Source organism: Spermophilus citellus (genome assembly GCF_964194105.1).
Source record: "Spermophilus citellus genome assembly, chromosome: 9".
NCBI classification, from domain to species: Eukaryota; Metazoa; Chordata; class Mammalia; order Rodentia; family Sciuridae; genus Spermophilus; species Spermophilus citellus.
Window position 1 is genome coordinate 20,362,143 of NC_138191.1, and position 23,965 is coordinate 20,386,107.

The 23,965-nt window shown below is 37.1% G+C and overlaps 2 protein-coding genes across 4 annotated transcripts in view; both read left to right on the forward strand.

The window, feature by feature from the left end:
• Positions 1 to 5,874, forward strand: part of CSDE1 (cold shock domain containing E1) — a 40,188-nt gene extending 34,314 nt beyond the window's left edge. For all 3 annotated transcript variants that reach the window (XM_081307911.1, XM_081307912.1, XM_081307913.1), the window contains 4 exons: positions 2,018 to 2,196; positions 3,139 to 3,302; positions 4,075 to 4,207; positions 4,568 to 5,874. In XM_081307911.1, the coding sequence (XP_081164037.1) occupies positions 2,018 to 2,196; positions 3,139 to 3,302; positions 4,075 to 4,207; positions 4,568 to 4,615 (524 nt within the window). In that variant the 3' untranslated portion in view covers positions 4,616 to 5,874. The remainder of the gene's footprint in view (positions 1 to 2,017; positions 2,197 to 3,138; positions 3,303 to 4,074; positions 4,208 to 4,567) is intronic.
• A 122-nt stretch (positions 5,875 to 5,996) lies between these two features.
• Positions 5,997 to 17,193, forward strand: NRAS (NRAS proto-oncogene, GTPase). The gene is made up of 7 exons (XM_081307918.1): positions 5,997 to 6,131; positions 6,620 to 6,747; positions 8,874 to 9,052; positions 11,970 to 12,129; positions 12,810 to 12,933; positions 13,516 to 13,558; positions 13,660 to 17,193. Exons 2-5 carry the CDS (start codon positions 6,637 to 6,639, stop codon positions 12,927 to 12,929), a joined length of 570 nt encoding a protein of 189 aa, XP_081164044.1. The 5' UTR covers positions 5,997 to 6,131; positions 6,620 to 6,636; the 3' UTR covers positions 12,930 to 12,933; positions 13,516 to 13,558; positions 13,660 to 17,193.
• Positions 17,194 to 23,965: the final 6,772 nt, after the last annotated feature.

Genomic DNA, 23,965 nt, shown 5'->3' on the forward strand with positions numbered 1-23,965 from the left:
CTTTATAGAAAGTCTTTTAAACTAATGCTATGATGACACAATACTCTAAAAAGACCATGGGAGTATGGGCTACTCTCTAATTTTAACTTGGGAAAAATATTGAATTGCCCTTCTCCCCCCTGCCCCTACATAAGAGATGCAAAAGAAATTAAAAGCTGCTTATCTCCCAGTCCATTTATTCTTCATCACTAACTGTGCAAGGATATTATGGGACATCTCTAAGCCTAGAATTTTCTAGGGCTAAACAGATCACATTTTCCCATTTACTTGTAAGGACAGCTCTTTTTAATTCAGGAACACAACTAAAACTCACACAATATAAGACTTTGGAGTTGGGCAACATTGAACACCATGTCCTAGTTATATAACCTTAAACAAATCACTTAAATCTTCCTTTATTCAGTTTCTTCATCTTTAAAATGAGGGTATTCAACTTCAAAATATTTTATAAAGATTAGGTGTGAATCAGTATGAATACTTGTGGGGCGAGTGATGTTATTCAGTGTAGGGTGCTTGCCTAGCATGTTTGAGGCCTTAAGTGTTTGTTTTTTGTTGTTGTTGTTGTTAATTTTATTTATTTTCATGTGGTGCTAAGGATGGAACCTAGTGCTTACAGCCCCAGCCTTTTTTTTTTTTTTAATGTATTTTTTTAGTTGTACATGGACACAGTACCTTTATTTTTATGTGGTGAGGATCAAACCCAGTGCCTCATGCATGCGGGTGAGCGCGCTCTACCACTGAGCCATAGCCCCAGCCCCATTGAGTTCTTAGATTTGATCTTCAATACTGCAAAAAAGAAATGAGTGCTTAATAAAATGGTAATTAAATCTGTAATCACTGTTATGTATGACTTGATTTGCTAGAATTATCTTCACATTTTGGGTTCCTGCATGTTTTGGGGGGTTTTTTGTGTGTGTTTTTTTTTTTTTTTTTTTTAAAGATTTCTTTTTTAGTTGTAGATGGACACAGTATCTTTATTTTGTGTATTTCTTTATGGGGTGCTCAGGATCCAACCCAGTGCCTCACACATTCTAGGTGAGCGCTCTACCACTGAGCCACAACCCCAGCCCATATTTTTGTTTTTTAAATCTTTACTTCTGTGTGTTAACAGGATGATAAAAATGTTTCCATCCCAGCATCTCAGGAGGCTGAGGCAGGAGGATCTCAAGTTCCAAGCCAGCCTCATCAAAAGCGAGGTGCTAAGCAACTCAATGAGAACCATGTCTCTAAGTAAAATATAAAATAGGGCAGGGGATGTAGCTCAGTAGTTGAATGCCACTGAGTTCAGTCCCCAGCAAACACTCCCCCCTCCCACCCTACCCCCCACCAAAAAGTGTTTTCAGTTCCAAAGCTTCCATTTCTTGCCTATTTTTCTCTTCTCCTTTATTAGTTCATTGGATTTATCTGGGTGCTAGCTAAATTGATATGCACCCAAACTCATTGGTTCAATTATTATCTGTATCCTGCACTAACCTCTAGAGAATTTTTTACTGTTGTAGGGCAGAACTCAAGGAGGGGAAAAAAGATGGCATGTTTTTGTAGTTTTCTTGAAAAAAATATCATTCGTTTGTTTACATATTTTCTTTGATTGCTATATCACTGCAGCGGCACTGTTGGGTAGTTGTGATAGACAGGATGTCTCATAAGCTTAGGAGGTGGAATGTCAAAGAAGGGTTTTCTGTTCTGCATTGTTTGCCTATGTCTAACTGGTTTACTTTCTGATTGGGTATGGGGCAGCAATATTTTGTCTATTTGGTTTATATTGTACACTGGAAGAGAATAATGCTTAAATCCAGCTAATAAGATTTCAAGTTTGTTAAAGTGTTCATTAGCTAGTAAAGTACTAATAAGGGATCAAGTTCTCTTTTGTTTTCGTTTAGTATTTAACATTTGGAGTTCCTTTTAAGCTTAAAAGTAAACTTTCTTATGACACATTTTCCAGCACCTATATTTAGAAGAGATGCAGAGTACTATTGTAAAATATTAGCTTTTAGACTTTGTGCCTGTTTCTCTACAGGGGATATGAAAGGTGAGGTGTATCCATTTGGCATAGTCGGAATGGCCAATAAAGGGGATTGCCTGCAGAAAGGGGAGAGTGTCAAGTTCCAGTTGTGTGTCCTGGGCCAAAATGCACAGACTATGGCCTATAACATCACGCCCCTGCGCAGGGCCACAGTAGAGTGTGTGAAAGATCAGGTAAGTACAGCATCTCTGGATATGAATTTGAACCTCTGAACTAAAACCTTGACATTTATTTGATTTTATTTTATTTTTACTAATTCGGGGTAGCTTATAAAAATAGGAAGGAAAATCAAAAGAAAGTGACTATATTAGTAAAGAGAAAATAAGAGTGATTATTCATAACTAATACTGTATATTGCGGAAAGTAAACTTGAAGAGTTCCAGAGTAAAGGAGCTATAAGAGTTTTTGAAATTTATTTCTTCTTAGTATTTTATATATAATAATAGGGTTCAATATCTATATTCATACATGCACATAAAGTTAATCAAGTTCATCCCCCAGAATTATGAGATTTTTGTACAGTTAATGCTCTGAGCTTCTTTTGCAGACCACCCAAAGAAATTGTGTTTAGAGTATTTATGAAATAAGCTTAGGGGAGTTGGGTGTGGTGATACACACCTATAATCCTGGCACCTTGTGAAGATGAGGCAGGAGGATCACAAGTTTAAGGCCAGCCTCAGTAATTTAGGGCCTTACTAGGCCCTAAGCAACTTAAACTTATCTCAAAAAATTAAAAGGGCTCTGAATGTGGCTCAGCAGTTAAGAACCTGTAGATTCAATCCCCAGTACCAAAAAATAAATAAGCTTAGGAGAAACAAAACTAGTCCTATTACTGAGATCTTTGGTTCATCCCTTAGAATTCTTAGAGGAAACATCAGTACAGTGAATATAACAGTTTTCGTGGCTAATATCCATAAACCTAACTGATTAAATCTAGAAGGGATCAAAATGAGTTATAGGTTTAAGTAAGGGACTCCCTAGTGATTTTACTAATTCAAAAAATTAGTTGATAATAATATATAAAGAAACAAGGCAACCTTTGTTTCAGACAAAGATTTATTTCAGAATGGCAGTGATTGTGAGTTTTTTTTCCCTTCCAACCCCCCCTCCCCCAGTTTGGCTTCATTAACTACGAAGTAGGAGATAGCAAGAAGCTCTTTTTCCATGTGAAAGAAGTTCAAGATGGCATTGAGCTACAGGCAGGAGATGAAGTGGAGTTCTCAGTGATTCTTAATCAGCGTACTGGCAAGTGCAGTGCCTGTAATGTTTGGCGAGTCTGGTGAGTTTTTTGATTGTAGTTGGATTAGTAATCACCCAGGGTTCTCATAATTTCTGTTGTCTATCCTTTTATCACTTTTTTTTTTTTTTAACTTTGCCATTCTGGTTTTATTCCCTGCTCTTTTTGCCATTTTTGGTTATGTATTCATGCTTTTTACCTGTAGTATTATCTTCTTTTCCTCTAGTTTTCATTGCTTGGACTTAACATTCATAAACCTGGGCCAGTTGAAACACTTAAGTATTATGCTATGCTAGCATTATATATGGTAGATGTTAAATATAAAAAGTTTATGTAGTCCTTGTTCTTAAAGAATTCTGCTTATTTGCTTATTTCTTCCATCAGGACATTTCCAGGATATATGGTGCTTGAAATTCTAATTTTCAAATCTTTCTCATCCTGATTCTCCTTTTTTTTTTTTCTTTTAAATCTCAATGTTTTCACCATTGTAGGAACTGGGATTCTCTAAAACTCTTTGTTCATATCTCACTTTTCTAAGGTTTTCTACATCAACTAGTTTGTTTTATGCATCTATGGAACTAACAAGTGTAGGATTGACCATCACTGAAATGATTCTTCCAGATCATACATAGTTGGAACTACTTGAATGGGGGGAGGGGATGCACACACACAAACTGGTCTGTCTTGTATTGCCAGCATTCTAGATGAGGCAACAGTCCCCATTAAAAGTGAGTCATTTAAGCAATTAAGTAGGAAACACACTCCCCTCCAAATACTTTCTTCCTACCAAGTGTTGATTGTTCTCACCTTACAGTGAGGGCCCCAAGTCCGTTGCAGCTCCTCGACCAGATCGGTTGGTCAATCGCTTGAAGAACATCACCCTGGATGATGCTAGTGCTCCTCGCCTAATGGTTCTTCGTCAGCCAAGGGGACCAGATAACTCAATGGTATGGTTCCACAAAAGGCTTGAGGGAGGACAACTGACAGACCACCATACTATTTGAAGTCTTATTTCAACATAGGTTAGAGAACTTAATGAAGCAAGAAGCTTCAGTATTGCTTATAACTAGTTTGGATTCTCTACATGTTGGTTTAGCCCCTAATCAAGAAGCACAGTTCTTGCTTTTCTTAATACTTTCTACATAGCTTGGATAATGGTCAAGAGCACTTAAAAATGGATTTTCCTCCTCTAATAAAGAATTGGTAATGGTTAAAGTGATGAAAAATAATACTTAAGTAGCACGAGTTGTGAATGTACTTATTTTGGTGCACCAAAGTTATTAATGGCAATTTTTATTTTTTCACAGGGATTTGGTGCAGAAAGAAAGATTCGTCAAGCTGGTGTCATTGACTAACCACATCCATAAAGCACATCATTAACCCACTATGATCAAGTTGGGGGGATTCTGGTGAAGGGTTCTGAATATCTCCCTCTTCATCCCTCCCAAAATCTGGAATACTTATTCTATTGAGCTATTACACCAGTTTTAACACCTTCCTCGTGTTATGTTTAAAAAAATAAATAAATTTAAGAAACCATTTTAAAATTATGCACAGTTGCAGCCTGGAAAACTTAAGGTGGCGCCTTATAGTATCAATTTTAGGAGCTTTATTTGGTGCATTTAACGCAACTGGTAATTGCAAAATCCACTTCGCCTGCGTAAGTGAAAAATACAGACTGTTATCTTGTTGGCCCTATGAAATTCTGCACTTGATATTTAGTATATACTCTACCTTCATTACTTCTGGCAACATGTGCTGCCTTAGCACTCAGTTGCATTCTTTTCCTTTTCTTTCCTGTTCATTATGCTTTAATTCTGAGGACCATATGAGGGTAGGATATATTACCTTTTAAAAATTACAAAAATTTGTGTGGGCAAACCATTTTCTTAAGTTGATGGCCAAATGTTAAAATGTTATTTTTCATATCATTTATAATCTTGTCACAATCCACTTAACAAAGTTTGGTTAGATTTCAGTGAAAATTATCTTCCAGAGTAGTATTTTTTTCCTGGGATGGGGGGCAAATAACTTTACTACAATTAGTATATATGGTGCAGAATTTCGTGCAAATGAAGTGTGCCAGCAGTGTGATAATTTGAACATATTTAAACAAACAAAAAAAAGGACGAATGCACAAACTTGCTGCTGCTTAGATCACTGCAGCTTCTAGGACCCAGTTTCTTTTACTGATTTAAAAACAAAACGAGAAAAAAAAAATAAAAAAGTTGTGCCTGAAATGAATCTTGTTTTTTTTATAAGTAGCCGCCTGGTTCCTGTGTCCTGTGGAATACAGGCACTTGACCCTTGGTGTAGCTTCTGTTCAACTTTATATCACGGGAATGGATTGGTCTGATTTCTTGGCCCTCATCTTAAATTGGCCATATTCAGGGTCCCTGGCCAGTGGACTGAAGGCTTTGTCTAAGATGACAAGGGTCAGCTCAGGGGATGTAGGGGAGGGCGCTTTTATCTTCCCCGTTGTCGTTTGAGGTTTTGATCTCTGGGTAAAGAGGCCATTTATCTTTGTAAACACAAAACATTTTGCTTTCTCCAGTTTTCTGTTAATGGCGAAAGAATGGAAGCGAATAAAGTTTTACTGATTTTTGAGACACTAGCACCTAGCGCTTTCATTATTGAAACGTCCTGCGTGGGAGGGGCGGGTCTGGGTGCGGCCTGCCGCGTGACTCCTGGGTCGCATGCCCACGTGGCTGGGGCGGGGCTTGGGCGCCCTAGGCGCTTACTGATTGCGTAGCGGGCGGGGCCGGAAGTGCCGCTCCCTGGTGGGGGCTGTTCATGGCGGTTCCGGGGTCTCTAGCATTTTTCCCGGTGGACGTCCTAAATCCGTCTGAAGCGGGGGCAGCGGAGCTTGAGGTAGGCCTCTGACGTTCAGGGCGTCGGGTTTTGGAGCATACAGGCTTCCCGTTCATGCCCGGTATGGAGCGGAATCAAAGAACCGGAGACAAAGGCCTTGGGCGGGGGTTCCTCCTTTGGGGCCCTACGTGGGGCGTTCTGTGGAAACGATGGGAAGGGGTCGCGGCCGGAGACCGCCCCAGGGCTGAGAAGAAGTACACAAGCAGTAGAAGGGGGGGGGGGGGTTCCTTTACCTTAAGCTAAGAGCGGAACCCAAGCACAGTGGAAAACTAGACTGGGGTGGGAGTAGCAAGAAGCCAGAAATCCGAAGCCCACACTAATCTGCAAGTATTTTTGTGTCCCTGAATCACTTTGTGAAGTTAAGTGGAGGGGAACATGTATGGAACTAATACACTTCAAACTCTTGTTTTAGTTACTGTTGATTTTAGAAGCTTTGAAGTACTGTAGATTTAGCTTGCCACTTAATCTCAGTTGCCGGTTTCCCACAGGTTCTTGCTGGTGTGAAATGACCGAGTACAAACTGGTGGTGGTTGGAGCAGGTGGTGTTGGGAAAAGCGCACTGACAATTCAGCTAATCCAGAACCATTTTGTGGATGAATATGATCCCACCATAGAGGTGAGGCCCAGTGGTAGTCTACCAAGTGACCCTAGCTCTAATAATCAGTTTTCCCCTTACCCATTTCCTTTATCCTTTGTAAGTAAATCAGAACAAAAAGTAATTTTAGATACTGCATTCAGTGATGCAATAAAGTAAAACTTTGTTGAGTTTATTAGCTGCTGAAGGTTTTCTTTAAAAATTTAGTTTACATCAGTTCTCAGTGTTGAATTTATTCAGTTTCTTTGTATATGGCAGCTCTGTTAAATAGAAACGCATGGAGCCAGGCATGATAGCCCGCCCCAGCCACTTGGGAGGCTGAGACAGGAGTATCACAGGCTCTCAGCCAGGGCCGGCTACATAGCAAGACCTCACAGTGTGTGTGATAGGGGTGAGGGGGTCCCGGGGATCAAATAGAAATGCTTACCACAGGTAAATAGATTGATTTTGTAGAAGAAACAGGATGGAGATAAAGAATTCACAGATCTGGATATTTTTCAATTCTCATTTCTTTGCTAGGAGAGGCTACTGAAAGTCAGATTTGAATTGGAGTAGAAACAACTTGAGATTTTGAGTCACTGTGCCTAGGATTGCAGTCCCTGTTTAAAGGTTATTTAGTTTTGTTATATTGAGGAAATCTCTTAACCTGATTTTCTGCATGTATTAAAATGCCATGAACTTTGTCCTGCCTACCACACAAGAATATTGTGAAATATCAAATAAATGTTTAAATTATTTGTGAATGGTAAAGCATCGCTTATTAATATGTACTTCAGGATTCTTTTGTTATCTTGGGAGTTCATGTTACAGATTGGCTTCAATAAGTGACATTTAAGACTCTTTAAATGAAAAATTTTGTAGTTGTGCAACTTAGAAATGTCTAAATGATCCTGCCGTGGCCCCATCTGCCAGCTGGCTACTGAATGTTTAATGCAAACTAATTCTGATATATTCACTGTTAAAAATTGGTTGAAATGTTTTCCAGAGTTTTATTTATTGAGGGGTAATTTACTTAAATAAATACATAAATCTCGTGTGTGCAGCTCAGGTTATATTTGTATACACCCATGTAATCACCACTCAAACAACAATATAGAATGTTCCCAGTACCATAGAATAGTTCTTCCAAGTGTGACATTATTGAAGCACAAAATATTGCCATAAAGCCAAATTGGAAGTTTTTCACATTTTGCTTTTTCAGTAATGGGGACTGAACCCAGAGCCTGGTGCATGCTAGGCAAGTGCTCTACCACTGAGCTATACTCCAGCCCTTCATTTTGAGACAGGGTCTCACTAAGTTGCTGAGGCTGACCTTAAATTTGCAGTCCTCCTGTCTCAACCTCCCTAGTAGCTGGGATCACAGGTGTGCACTACCACACCCCACTAGAAGTATTTTTTATATGATTATGTCTTTCTTCCTGAGAAATTAATTGTACCTTGTTTGGAAGCTAGGAATTTGATTCAGGAATATTTCCCAAAGGTACAGTCTGTTATGATGAGAAAAACATTTGTGGTATTGTAATCTCCCTGCAACAAAAGGTATTTGTATATTTAGTCATAACACAAATGATTCATAATCCAGAGCTAGGTTAGTTATGTTTAGAATCTTAAAAGCAAAATAAACAGCTCAAGTAAAACCATCTAGTTCATAGTTTAGTAAAATACAGTATGAATGAACTTAATCTCTGTAGTTTTCCTAACTGCAATAGAGCTGTCATTTGAACTTATTTATATATTATATCTATGTACATATACTTATATATTACATCTGTGTACATATATAGATGTATTATATATTTCATCATATATATAGATATAAGTAAATATATGTAATAAATTATAAATATAAATATATATGTATATATACATACACAGATATATAGATAGATAGATATACACACTTTTTTCTCTATCTTTTCTAGAAACAGACTGGCCTCGTTTTCTGTTTAATATTTGGAGCTTTTTCCTAAGGTGACATTAATACATTTGTGATTATATATTAAGAGTTTGAGGGACAATTTAGATAAACAGAAATGGTTTTGAATAGTTGGCTTATTTATCCTTGACAGTAACATTGCATGCCCTGTGGTTTTCAATAAAAATTGAATTTCCCTCTCTCCCTGCCTCCCAACCCTCCATACTCCCAGGATTCTTACCGAAAACAGGTGGTAATAGATGGTGAAACCTGTCTATTGGACATACTGGATACAGCTGGACAAGAGGAGTACAGTGCCATGAGAGACCAATACATGAGGACAGGCGAAGGCTTCCTCTGTGTATTTGCCATCAATAATAGCAAATCATTTGCAGATATTAACCTCTACAGGTACTAGGAACATTATTTTTTCTGAAAGGATGATCTTAAGTGTGTTCTTCTGAAGTTTTGTGGGAGAATGAGGATACCTTACTTAGGGAAGATACAGCTTTTTAATTATGGGAAGAGTTGGTTTTAGGTTGTTTGACATTAAGATTCTGGGGTTTTTACTGAAATACTGGAATTCTGTATAGTATACTGTTACTGTAGTGTTTGGTAATATATAAATGAGACTTGCTACTGTTTGACAATACATAAATGAGACAGTTCAAGTAGAGCTCATAAAAGAATTTCAGAGAAGTGTCTTTTTGGAAGAAATAGACAAAATGATAGGAAGAAACAAATAGCGTATAGATCAAAAATGGAAGAAAGTCAAAGGAGCATAAAGATGGACTTTCTCTCTAGAACCATAAAATTTCAAAGCTAAATTGGATTATAAAAATTTCTAGTGCAATGTTCTTATTTTACAAAATTAAAGAATTCAGAAAGTGGTTTATTGGGTTTTTGGAGTTGCACTGTTAGTAGACCCAGGCCCAAAAATCCAGGGCTCCTTTTTCATAGCTCAATATTTAGGCAGAAAATATAGTGGTTAAGAATATGGACTCTGAATAGGTTGAAATCGAGCTTCATCATTTATTAAGTATGTGACTTTGGGGCATACTACTGAATCTGTGTGTCCTGTTTTCTTATCTATAATGAGATAATGGTATCTACCTGTTAAAGTTGTGAAGATTAAACAAATTAAAAAGTATGTAAATCACTGGGCACCTTGGCTGGCGAATGTCTGTAATCCAAGCAGCTTGGGAGGCTGAGGCAGGGGATTGCAAGTTCAAAGCCAGTCTCAGCAAAAGCAAGGTGCTAAGTGACTCAGTGAGACCCTGTCTCTAAATAAAATACAAAATAGGGCCGGGGATGTGGCTCAGTGGTAAAGTGCCCCTGAGTTCAATCCCCAGTACCCACCACCCCCCACAAAAAAAGTGTGTAAATCACTCAGAAGAGTACTTGGCCCATAGTAAATACTTTGTAAGTGGTCTGCCTTGAGTCCTGGCTTTTTTTCCCCAATTTGTGAAGATATTTGCTCTCAGAAGCAAACTGATCCACAACTGAATTTAATGTTTTGTTTTGTTTTTTTCCTAGACCTTCTTTACTTCCCGTTTTCCTTTTCTCTGGAAGTACTCTTAGTATCCTCAGCTCTCTGTATCTGAATGTTCCACATCCTCCGATTCAACCAACCTTGGAAAAAATAGCTTCTGTACAGAACATCTATAGATTTGTTGTCATATTATCATTCCTAAACAATATAAACAAATATTTTAAATAGCATTTATATTGTATTTTTATCAGTAGTTTAGAGATGACTTAAGTATAGATGAAAGATGTACATAGATTATATGCAAATACTATACCATTTTATATAACAGATGGTCATCATGAGATTTTGGCATAAATTGTGGGTGTATCCTGGAACTAGTTTCCCATGAATATCAAGGGATGACTGCACTTAAAAAGTGCCCAACTTTTGGCAAGCATCTAATAAATATTCATTGAATTTCTATAAGTCATTTTCTTTTTCCTTAGAATTTTCTTCTACCTTACATTTTTCTATCTGTGCCCTGCCCTAGTCAAAAGAGTATTTAAAGCATCTTGTAAAAATGCCTGTATAGCAAGATAAACTAATGAAACGGGCTTAAGTGAGGCAAAGCGAAAATAAAGAGGAGTTAGGGATGAGCTTATTTTGTGACTGTATTTGAAGCCCAGTGACCTTGAAGAGTTAGACTACAAATTTGTCAGCTGTTGTGAAAAGAGAAGCTAAAAGATGCAGGATCTGCTGAAAAACAAATCAGTTGCTCAGAAGAAGCAAAATTGTACTGACACCAGAAAAAGAAATTGCTCTGATCTTGAAAGAGTGTGGTTTAATGTAAAGAAGAGTAGTAACCTGACACAGTGACATGTTCCAGGTACTTTAGGTTGTCCTGTAATATCTCTTAACATAAGCTACTACCATCACACCTATAAATAGTTCTCCAGACAGCCAGTGGAATGCAGTTTAGGTACAAGATTTTGTAATCCAAGCTAGAGTTTAGAGCAGTGGTGCAGTATGGTAGCCACAGCAAAATGTGGCAGTTTATATTCAAATTAAAATGAAGTAAAATTTGAAAATTAGCTCTTGGTTGCATTAGAAAATGAGATAAAGTGCTCAATAGTTACATATGACTGGTGACTACCATGTTTAACAATATAAATAGACCATTTCCAACAGCACAAAAAAGTTTTATTGGGCAGTGTTGGTGGAGAGAGTCTGGAGCAATAACTTCCAAACTGCTATGTGGTAGGTCTTAGCATTGTCACTGAAGAGAGTGCTTGCTATCTTTGGGAGTTCCAGATTTCTTCAGTCCCCCAACCCCTTTATTAGGATCAATCAGTCTGGTGTTTTCTCATTCATATCTTAGATTTGAAACTATAAATTTGTTTGAGAAAACGATTTGGGTGCCTCCTGTCTTCAAAGTGGATTATCTATTCATTAAGTCTTGTCATTCCCCAGGGAATGTAAAAAAATTTAGTGGCTTTATTTTTTTATACTTCAAACCTTAATCTAGAGTATGATTTCTAGTGACAGTTAATCCAGAGTCAGTGTCTTTGGAGAATCTATGAGCCGAACTAGGATGTACATCAGGATACACATAGAATAGCCATCCATTTCTATTAGAATATGAACTAGATTTACAACTTCCCTATGGCTACCGCACCAAGTCTAAACCAATCTCCTTGATATACAAGGTCTTGTATAAGTGGTCAAAAAAATGTGAAATTCAATACTAGAAGCTAATAGGGCCATATAGAACTTGCCAATTTCTCTTTTGCCTTACCATTCTATTCCTTCTTGAAAGTTTGTTTTCCTTACGTTGTTATGACATATTCCCTGTTTTAGGGAGCAGATTAAGCGAGTAAAAGACTCAGACGATGTACCTATGGTGCTGGTAGGAAACAAGTGTGATTTGCCAACAAGAACAGTTGACACAAAACAAGCCCATGAATTGGCCAAGAGTTATGGAATTCCGTTCATTGAAACCTCAGCCAAGACCAGACAGGTATGGTAGGGCTTTGAGCATCTTTGCAAGAATTTGTTAACATGTGATTCACATTCCTTGTTTTAGATGTCTAATTATATCCTTTTGTTGTTGTTAATTTTCAGTTTAAACCCAAAATGAATTTACCTAATGTTCTAGTATGGCATTTTTATTCCTGCATTAACAGGCACACATATTTCTAGTGAAGACCCTTGATTTAAAATATTTATGAACATTAGCCCTTTTCCCATCAGCACCAATCACTGTTAGGGCTTAAGCCCTCCTGAATGGAATCATTAGATCTGGTAGTTTTCTGTGTGTATCAGTGTTACCCTTTTTCCTTTGCTGGAATCTGTTTTTACAAAATATGCTATTTGTATATCAGCCTGTGAATGTACTAAACTTGGTGTCCTCTAAATCACCCTATTTTATCACCTGTGAATTGGTAATTGGAATTTTTTTTAATGTTTTTTAGTTGTAGGTTGGACACAATATCTTTTTATTTATCTATTTTTATGTGGTGCTGAGGATCGAACCCAGCATCTCGCATGTGCTAGGCGAGTGCTATACCTCTGAGTCACAACCTCAGCCCAGTAATTGGAATTTACATCCCTCTTAAAGAAGTATAAATGAGAAAACTTATAACTTGCATTGTGTTAGTTGAGCTGTCCTTAGATTTTCTTTCTTCTTTCTTTCCATAGGGTGTTGAAGATGCTTTTTACACACTCGTAAGAGAAATACGCCAGTACCGAATGAAAAAACTCAACAGCAGTGATGATGGAACTCAAGGTTGTATGGGGTTGCCATGTGTGGTGATGTAACAAGGTGAGTGTGTGATCTGATTTGACATATAACTTTGACATAATTGTAAATGTTATTTTTTAGCATTAGGCAGTTTGGAGGAGTGTTAGTGTTACTGATTCTATTGTTTGGTATTCTTTTGTTTTTGTTACTAAGAATTTAACCCAATGGTGCTTTTACCACTGAGCTACATCTCCAGCCCTTTATTTTATTTTATTTTTTTATCTTCTGATAGCATCTCACAAAGTTGTTTAGGGCCTCACTAAGTTGCTGAGGCTGGCTTTGAACTTACAATCCTCCTGCCTCAGCCTCCCAAGTCACTGGATTTACAGGCATGCGCCACAGTGCCTGGCTGACTCTGTTGTTATTTAACTGAGAATTTCTGTGTAATTATAACTATCAAATATTTTCCTGATGGTACCCCTTCTGAGAGGACTGAAGTTTAACCTGTTTTTAAAACATGTAATTATTATACAGATAGCTTTCTATTTTTGATAATATTAGAAATTAGAAGAAACATATACCATGTTCTTAAGCCAGGAGTTTGAAGAATCACTGTATAGAAACTCAGTGAAAATGACATGGTGTGTGTTCTTTTTTTAATAGTTATTTACAAAGTTCTGTCATCAAAAAAAGAGCCACTTTCAAGGTAGGACAAGTTTGGAAATGTATTTTCATTCACAATGAGTTCCTAAACTTGTTTTTCTCGTACTGTGTGTGCCACTTACCCACATTCCATTTTTATTTCAGCTGCACTGATACCCTGGTCCTGACTTCCCTGGAGGAGAAGTATCCCTGTTGCTCTCTTCATCTCAGAGAAGCTCCTGCTACTTCCCCAACTCTCGGTAGATGAACACAACAGTCTCTGCTTGAGAATTTCTCAGAATAACTACCTCCTCACTTGGTTGTCTGACCAGAGAAATGCATCTCTTTTTATTCCCTAATAGTTTTCCACCCTGGGTTCTCCCCTTAGAAACAAACACACCTCCACCACCCATGTTTTTCATCAAAAGCCAATTCATGCTCTGAAACAGAGAACCAAACTAGACATGAAATTCTGTTGAAAACAGTTCCTTGAGCGCTAAAGTAGCAACTGCTGGTGATTTTTTTTTTCTTATTTCTTTTTACTGTTGAACTTGGACCTATTTTAGCTTTTGGAGAAATGTCATGAATTAATGTTTTGCCAAGAATATAATTAATGTTGCAGATTGGTTTATTTGTAATGTTATCAACTATAGTCTATAAACTGGCATCTGCACTGTATTCATAAATACTAAAGCGAATGCTAACTTTCGAGTTGATCCTAGTCTTCTCAACTTTCATGAAATTAAATCCACCTTTCACAACAAAGTGCCTTTTTCCTAGAAGTGATTTGTAGACTTTCTTTATAATACTTCACTGGAATAGATGTGTCAAAAACCATTATACCTGAAAATGAATATCTATGACCCATCTACCTTTAAGGAAAAGATATACAATAGCAGATGCCATTGTTTATGTATGTGAAGATGGTTTTCCAGAAGCCTATTTTGGAGCTTTCCCTGGGGAAAAATGAAACTGGAAGCAATTATGGATAATTTTACTTAATTTTTATCTTGTCACCACTTTTTTGGTAGGTTACTACCTATAAATGTATGTAATTTGTTTCTTTTAGCTTATTGATAATATCATGTTCAATGAACTTCCATTTATATTCATATTTGGGTCATACCAGAAAGCTCTACATTTGCAGTTATTCAAATATTATAACAATTTGGTGTGATGTTATTTTATAGCTATAATCAGTGATTTTCAAACCTCAAATATAGTATGTTAATAGATTACATTTTCACTGCATATCATAGTCTCTTAGTGATGTATGTAACTGCCCTCAATCCCCTTCTCACTCTACTCTCTGCCCCTCAACCCACAACAATAGGGGCTTGATTAATTATTTCAGTTGAGTAAAGCATGGTGCTAATGGACCGGGGTCACAGTTTCTAAACTTGAACAAGCCAGGTAGCATCACGCAGAGAAAAATTCCACATTTGCTCCCTGCACCAGTAACTCCAGCCAGTAGTTCTGTTGGATGCCTGCTGTTAACCCTGCAAGGAAAGAAGAGGTTAATAAGCATGAATCCTCTACCATGACTAGAAAAGTTTGGTATTCTAAGGAGATTCAGCTTAGAAGTTTTTATATTTCAACCTCCCCCCTCTTCAACTTGGAAACTAAGCCAATATTTTTTTCTCATTTTTTGAGAATGAGGGTGCCTCAAAAAATTGTTTTTAATTTATAATATTCTCTGAGGGGTTTTAAATAGATGGTGATAAATTAGTCTGCATAGTAGACAAAAAAACACTGATGAATTTGTTCAAAACATAAAATAGCCTTTGGGTTGAGATTGCTGAGGAAAGAATAGAAATATAATTAATTATTAGGAGTATTCGGAGGAATGGTATTTCCATTTATAGGTAATGCCTTGGGTAATTTTCCTTTCTTTTTTGGTGGCATGGGGATCAAACCCAGGGCCTTACATATGCTAACCATGAGCTACATAGCCAGCCCCAGGAATTCTAAGGAAAAGTAGATTTGGATAACTTTTGATAAAGGCCTAATTCCAGAATGAACACTTAATGTTCTAATGTCTGAACATTTACTGAGGTTTTTGTTTTCTAATATGAATTTTCATTTATTAAGCAAACTCCACATTATCCGGAAATGAGTTCAAGAACAGTAGAAGAAACATATACTATGCCCAGATTATAATAAATTCAAGAGTTGTGCTCCTTAGTGCTAATGCTAGGAGCATGCACAGTAGGGTTGTCACCTACAAATGAAACTGTGCTGCTTTGTGTCTGCCCCTTTTGCTCTGTCATTTTCCTGAGGCTAGATTGAGACTTACCACCTCACTTGAACTCTTATGTGTGTGTGTATGTGATAGCAATGTGAACCTAAAGAGTTTTTTAAATTTAATGTCAAATTAGGGAGAAAAATAGTTACTCCTTTTGGGCTGTAGTGGCCTTAGCCCTTGTATGTATGTATCTATAGTTTTCTTAGATATGTTGTAAGCACAGAAGTACAGAAATGGGGCCAAAATTCAGACTTGAAAATGTTCTTTAATAGCTTCTTAAGAAGTTGCACTTCGGTGTGAATTCTGGCACAACAGAATGATATGCTTAAGAGTTAAAAGCTGAAAAGTTCAGTTAGTATAGTATAAAACAGTTTTTAGAATATGTAATTGCTGAAAATAATTGTTTTACCTCAAATTCTCAAGGTCACTTTCCCCAATTTAAGTGCCTGGCCAGCTGTCATAAATTACATATTCCATTATGGTTTTGTTTTGTTTTTAAAGATTGCACATTGGAGAGTGTGAAAATAAGATGTTCTGCCTAAAGCAACCATACCTAATCTGTAAATGAATCTGTTAAATGCTTTATCTGCTCCAGGAGCTTACTATAGAATGTTAACTTGGTAATACAGTACACTTAGTTATTCTTTAGGAATGTAATAGATAAAATTAATCTCTCTCTCTCTCTTTTTTTTTTTTTTTTTTTTTTGGTGGGCCCCTGTTTAGTCTTTCATCATCCTTTAAACTGCTGTGAATTTTTTCATGACTTGAAAGCAAGGATAAAGGAAAACTTTAAGAGATTTTGAGTTTTTCCCAATTTAGAATTCGTGATCATAATCATATTTTGCTTTATATTTGCAGTCATGCACTCTTAAGCTGGCAGCTACAACCAAGAACCCCAAACTGGTGCATTCTACTTCTTATAATTCATCTCTGCTAATAAATTATAAGAAGCAAGGATAACTAATTAGGGAAAATATTTTTATTTGGGTAGTTTCTGTAAAGAAGGGACTAAAATTTCTTGTATTTTTTTTTCATCTTTGCTGTTTCTTTAAGCAGTCTAATGTGCCATGAAATTATTTTAAGGTTCTTTTTTCTATAAGAATTATTTTTAAAGTGTTCTCATCAGATTAGTTGTAGATATATGTCAAAATATTACTGATTTTTAAGTCTGAGTATTGACCTGACAAGCAAGTATTTGAACTCCACTCTGGAGTGTAGGGTGGGTACCAATGAAATTTGTGTGACATTTTATTTCTGTGCCATCAAATATAGGTAACAATATCAGTTGTGCAATTCTGCTGTTTAAATGGGAACTGTTGGCCTCTTTGGCCCTAAATAAAAGGGCTACTTTAAGTTGATTATTTTATTGTAAATTAATCCATCCTAATTTTTTAAAATTTGGTTGAATATTTTTCTTGTTAAATAATGTTTAAAAAATAAAAACTGGAAGTTCTTTGCTTTGTCATTATTTCTTTTTTCCTACTGACGTGTCTTTATAGAAAGCTAATATTAATTTTAGACTTTTGGATGTGACATTTGGACAGTATTAGAAGAGTAGAATTCTTCATTTTATTTCACTTTCTGTGGTTTTAGTTACTCCAGAGTCCTAAAATATCAAATGGAAAATTCCAGAAACAATTCCTAAGTTTTAAATGACACCCTCTTCTGAGTACACAGTGAAATCTCACACTACCCAATCCATCCCAACCAGAATGTGAATCATTCCTTTGTCCAGTGTTTCCATACTCTATATACTACCTGCTCTATAGTCAATTATTATCTATCTCTGATATCAGATCATCTATAAAGATATCACAGTAGTTAATTCAAGTAACCCTTTATCTGCTATTGGTCCCAAAGTACAAGAGTACTGATGCTTATGTATTGTTAGTGATTATTCATTTAAATCTCTTACTGTGCCTAATTAATAAATTACCACAGATGTGTATGTATAGGAAAATATACATAAGGTAGAAATATAATGCTTGTATAGTACTATCTGCAGTTTTTAGGCATCCACTGGGGACCTGAGAATGTATCCCACAAGGGGACTATATAAAATATGTCAAGGCTTGTTTTAAACTTCGGGGATGATTCATAGCTGTTTGTCAGATTCTCAGAGAAATATAAAGCACTTTAAAACTATCATTGAAATATTTAATGTATCTTTGCATTACTGCTTCATCTAGCAGTCTTGGCATAGTTGGAAAAGCTTTGGTCTAGGAACTACAGAACCTGGGTTCCCTCTATAATTTTACTACTACAACTCATACTTTCTTCATTTACAAAATTGGGAGGGATCAGTTAGGAGATATCAGATTTTCCAGTCCTAAGAAGATAGAATGATTTCAAACCTAACCTTCTATTAGCATAAATTCTGGAATATGGTGATTATGGAAATTTGGTTTCTTCCACCAAGGACATAATTCTCTTTCCTTAAAGTAGATATGGAGAGGGGTTATTAAATATTTGAATTCAGCTTGAGAAAAGTAAATTTAAGTGGCAAAATATTGTTTTCTAGATAGTAGAAAACACTGAAAAAAACCTGAAAAAGCTTATTTGGACCCTGAGGGGACCTCCTATGCATCATTGCTATTTAGCTTTCATTTCTCCTAACAAGCAATATTCAAGGTCATTAAAAGGCCAGCATAGTTGCATGAGTTATTTGATATCCATAAATACATGAAAAGGGGGCCAAGAGGCTTTGCTAGTGATCATTTTGCAAACTGCCTGAGAATATTTTGCAATGCTTTAAAATAACTGGGCGATGAAATGTGGTAGTTTGTTTTTTGTTTGTTATTGTTTTGTTTTGGTTTTGGTGGTGAGGTTTCGTTTGTTTGTTTGTAGTACTATTGAACTTGCTCTTTGCTGGGCGGGTGCTCCACCACTGAGCTACCTCCAGCACTTTTTAAATTTTTTGTTTTGAAATAGGGTCTAAGTTGTCCAGGCTGGCCTTTAACTTGTCATCTTCCTGCCTCTGCTTCACAAGTCACAGATTATAGTTATGCCTTACCATATCCCCCTGAATGTGAGTTTTTTTCCTTAATAAAATAAAACTGGAATTATAGGGACACACAAAATAGAAATAACAAATGCTCTTTCTAGTGCTGATAGGAGCTTAAAATGGTTCAGATTCAGAAACTAGTGAATTGATCATTCTTCTTTGGAGACTATATCCTACACATGATTTACTTCACATTTGCACCAAAATCATTTATTAACTACTGGTGTGTGGTGAGGGAGAAGGGGTTATTTTCCAGCCTAAGAGAATAAACTCAGTCTCTTAATTAGCATGAATTCTGATTGTCATCAATTTATAGGAATCATATAAAGTAAAAATGGGTAGCACCTGCAATGTTGGAAGTTAAAGTGCTATTAAATGTTTCTAAAGATAGAGGCTGCCACATGTCTGATGGGGGAGGACAAGGTTGGAAACTTGCAGTTGCCTACGAGAGCTTTTAAATGCAGGAGCCTGAAATATTATCTAGGTTAGGAAAAGCAATCTTCTAGAATGGCTGCTGTGGAAGTGATAAAATTGGTTCTATTGATATTGTAGGAGCTTGAGATGCATGAATTATGTATACTATTTAAGTCTGAAAGAAACCTTGCACATAATTTTAAACATCTTTGTATAAATCAGTTCTCCACGTTTACATCTGTGGCCAAACATGCCTGATATGAATGTTTCATTAAACCACTAGTATGTAGTTTAAGAAAGACATTTTGAAAATTAAATCAAGAGGGCTGGGGATGTGGCTCAAGCGGTAGCGCGCTCGCCTGGCATGCGTGCGGCCTGGGTTCGATCCTCAGCACCACATACCAACAAAGATGTTGTGTCCGCCGAGAACTAAAAAATAAATATTAAAAATGAAAAAAAAAATTAAATCAAGAGATCTTATACATTGATGCTTGTTTTGCCTGTAAAATTTGAGGTGTTTGACGTTTAATCTTAAAGCCCCAACTGCAATTCTAGCATGTTTGATATCCCCTGGTTGTAGCCACAAGCCCTATCAAAATGTTTTTGTTGCATTGGGTTTTTTTCTTTTTACTTATTTATTCTAATTTGTTATACATGACAGCAGAATGCATTTCAATTCATAGTACACATATAGAGCACAACATTTCATGTCTCTGGTATACACAAAGTAGAGCACACCATTCGTGTCTTCATACATGTACTTGGGGTAATGAAGTCCATCTCCTTCCACCATCTGTTCCCTCCCTCTCCTTTCCCCTATCTAAAGTTCCTCCATTCCTCCCATCCCCACCCCCACCCCCCAGCAGCATATTATGAATCAGCATCCTTAAACCAGAGAACTCATTTAGCATTTGGTTTTGGGGGACTGGCTAATTTCACTTAGCATTATAGTCTCCAGCTCCATCCATTTACCTGCAAATGCCATGATTTTTATTCTCTTTTAATGCTGAATAATATTGTTATTATTAATTATTATTAATATTCCATTGTGTATAAATATCACATTTTCTTTGTCCATTCATCTACTGAAGGGCATCTAGGTTGGGTCCACAGTTTAGCTATTGTGAATTGTGCTGCTATAAACATTGATGTGGCAGTGTCCCTGTATGTTCTGTTTTTAAGTCCTTTGGGGATAGACTGAGGAGTAGGATAGCTGGGGCAAATGGTGGTTCCATTCCAAGTTTTCCAAAGAATCTCCAGACTTCTTTCCATATTGGTTGCACCAATTTGCAGTCCCACCAGCAATGTATGAGTGTGTCTTTCTAATAGCTGCCATTCTGACTGGAGTGAGATGAAGTCTTAGGATAGTTTTGATTTGCATTTCTCTAATTGCTAGAGATGTTGAACATTTTCTCATATGTTTGATTGAATGTATATTTCTGAAAAGAGTCTATTCAGCTTCTTAGACCATTTATTGATTGGGTTGTTTGTTTTTTGGTATTAAGTTTTTTTAGTTCTTTATGTATCCTAGAGTTTAGTGCTGTACCTGATGTGCATGTGGTAAAAACTTGCTCCCATTCTGTAGGCTCTCTATTCACCTCACTGATTGTTTCTTTTGCTGAGAAGAAGCTTTTTAGTTTGAATCTATCCCATTATTGATTCTTGATTTTATTTCTTGAGCTATAGGAGTCTTATTAAGGAAGTCAGGGCCTAACCTGGCATGATCATTTTCTTTTCTTTTCTTTTCTTTTCCTTTCCTTTTCCTTTATTTCTTCCTCCCTTTATTTATTTGTTTAGGTTCTGGGGATTGAACCAAGAGTTTTACTACTGAGCTACATTCCCACACAGCCCTTCTAATTTTTTTTTTTTTTTTTTTAACTTTGAGACAGGGTCTCACTAAGTTGCTGAGGATAGTCCTGAATTTCTTCTGAATTTCTTTCTTTCTTTTTTTCTTTTTTTCTTTCTTTTTTTTTTTTTTTTTGGTATTGGGAATTGAACTCTCAGGGGCACTCTACCACTGAGCCACATTCTCAGCCCTATTTTGTATTTTATTTAGAGACAGGGCCTCAATGAGTTGCTTAGAGCCTTGCTTTTGCTGAGGCTGGCTTTGAACTCACAATCCTCCTGCTTCAGTCTCCCAAACTGCTGGGATTACAGATGTGCACCTACCATGTCTGGCTGTACATTTTCTTTACGACTTTCATTTAGTAGGTTCTTATTGATCACCTATTATATGCCTACGCCTATGCTGCTCTGGGTATATATTGGCTCCTTGTTAATACTTTACTGGGAATAAATCTCTAAAACAAAATTTCTTGATTGCAAGTTCATTATTGTTTCAAAGGCAAAGGACACAAATTACCTAGCCACCATGCTTTGGATACTGCCCCCCCAGCCCTCTCCTCCCTTCCCTGATTTTTCCTGAGAACATTTAAGACTATCCAAGATGCACCAAATATTGACTTATAACTCATTACCACTTTTCAAATCCAGGCTCTATAGGAAGAGAGACTTCTGTTTATCTATGGCTTCAAAATCTCAAGTGCTCTTGCATCCCTCATCTCCTCTGATCATCCACAACCATGTAAAACAGGAATGATCTCCATTTTACTGATAAGGAATCCCGAAACCCTAAAAATGGATGTATTTTTTTCCTAAAAGTTAACCTAGGTATCTCTCCTCATTCTAGAATCTGCTTTATTTGTTTATTTACTTATTTACTAGTCGTTTTCAAACCATGCTGTTCAGCTGGGCACAGTGGCACATACCTGTAATGCCAGTGACTTAGGAGGCTGAGGCAGTAGGACCACAACTCAGAGGCCAGCCTCAACGACTTAGCAAAACTCAGTTTCAAAGTAAAAAATGGGACAGGGGTAAGGGGGAGACTGGGGACATGGTTTTGTGGTAAAGCATCCAAGAACCAAAAAACAAAAACAAAAACAAAACAGCACATCTGTAATCCCAGCAGCTCAGGAGGCTGAGGCAGGAGGATGGCGAGTTCAAAGCCAGCCTCAGCAACAGCGAGGGGCTGGGCAACTCAGTGAGACCCTGTTTATAAGTAAAATATTAAAAAGGGCTGGGGATGTTGCTCAGTGATCGAGTGCCCCTGAATTCAACCCCTGGTGCCCCCCCCCCCCGAAAAAAACAAAAAATATGCTGCTCAAAGCTCTTGGACCATCATGAGGGAGACTTCAGAGAGACTGGCTGGGTGAGGCCTTGTTCTTCCCTTATCACCTCACCTCAAAAGGAGCAGTTCTACTTTCATCGATCTTTTGTTTTAGGCTTCCATTCAAGATTTAATTTGAAGATTTCACAAGTAAAATTATAAAGCCATTTGATTTCACAAATCAACTCCTACCAACATTATTTATCTGGGAATATAGTAGGTCACATCCTTATGTCTAGCCCAGGACCTAGTATTCTCTAGATCTGTCATGCTTATTGCACAACCACGCAATAGTGAGACCAAATACAACACGATTTTGAAGAACATCCACTTGAGACAGAATAATAGCTTAAATCCCAACGTCACCACCTATGAGCTGTGTGACCTTGGGCAAGTCAACCTCTCTGTACCTGAATTTCAACTGAAAATGAAGGTAAAGTAGTTCCTCGAAAGATTATTATTATTTTTTTTAAGAGAGAGTGAGAGAGGAGAGAGAGAGAGAGAGAATTTTTTAATATTTATTTTTTAGTTCTCGGCAGACACAACATCTTTGTTGGTATGTGGTGCTGAGGCTCGAACCCGGGCCGCGCGCATGCCAGGCGAGCGCGCTACCGCTTGAGCCACATCCCCAGCCCCATCGAAAGATTATTTTGAAAATTAAGGGGCTGGAGGTGTGGCTGAAGCGGTAGCGCGCTCGCCTGGCATGCGCGCGGCCCGGGTTCGAGCCTCAGCACCACATACCAACAAAGATGTTGTGTCCGCTGAGAACTAAAAAATAAATATTAAAAGTTAAAAAAAAAAGAAAATTAAATGAGTTATTATGTATAAAACAAAACAATTCTAACAGGGCCTCCCATTGGTACTATCACATGGGCCCCCTAGCCTGCCTCCTTGGTCCTTTATGTTGAAGTTCAGATTATTTTGTTAAAAGCAAGTTGCTGAATTTCAGTTCCATTCAAGAGACAGGAAATAAAGTCAGTTTGTTTCTGGAAAAAAAGATGAGTCTTATAAATTTGATTTCTTTATTTTTAGACATGTATGGGAATTATTACTGACAGGAAAATGAGACTAAATGTAGTAAAATACCATAAAATTCCTCACTGTCACACAGGTTTGATTGGGTTGTTTGGTTTTTGATGTTAAGTTTTTTTAGTTCTTTATATACCCTAGAGATTAGTGCTGTACCTGATGTGCATGTGGTAGAAATTTGCTCCCATTCTGTAGGCTCTCTATTCACTCACTGATTGTTTCTTTTGCTGAGAACAAGCTCTGTAGTAGAATGCTCACCTAGGTTGGTTTGTTGTGCTCCAAACCAACACACATTCCTTAGGAATAATGTCATTGTCTTTACCTCTAACAGAGTGACAAAGAAGGTTCATAGTTTCTGATGGCAGAAGGGGTAATGAACTCAGAACTGTTCCCGCTAAAGCAATGTAATGAAGGGTTAAACTGGTCTGGAAACTTAATTGAAGGTAACTGCCTTAGTCTGTTTTCTGTTGCTGCAACAAAATATCTCTTACTGGGTAATTTATAAAGAAGTTTCTTTTGACTCATAGTTTTGGAGTCTGAAAACTCCAAAATCAGGCATTTTGGTGAGGGCCTTATGTATCTAAACATGGAGGTTGGCATCACATGGCAGAAG

What these genes read in the sequence shown, in the direction of transcription:
- NRAS (XM_081307918.1), top strand. Translation starts at nt 6,637, where the DNA reads ATGACCGAGTACAAACTGGTGGTGGTTGGAGCAGGTGGTGTTGGGAAA. An exon ending in GCAGATATTAACCTCTACAG is followed by an intron (nt 9,053 to 11,969) that starts GTACTAGGAACA and finishes TCCCTGTTTTAG; the next exon opens with GGAGCAGATTAAGCGAGTAA. An exon ending in CCTCAGCCAAGACCAGACAG is followed by an intron (nt 12,130 to 12,809) that starts GTATGGTAGGGC and finishes TTCTTTCCATAG; the next exon opens with GGTGTTGAAGATGCTTTTTA.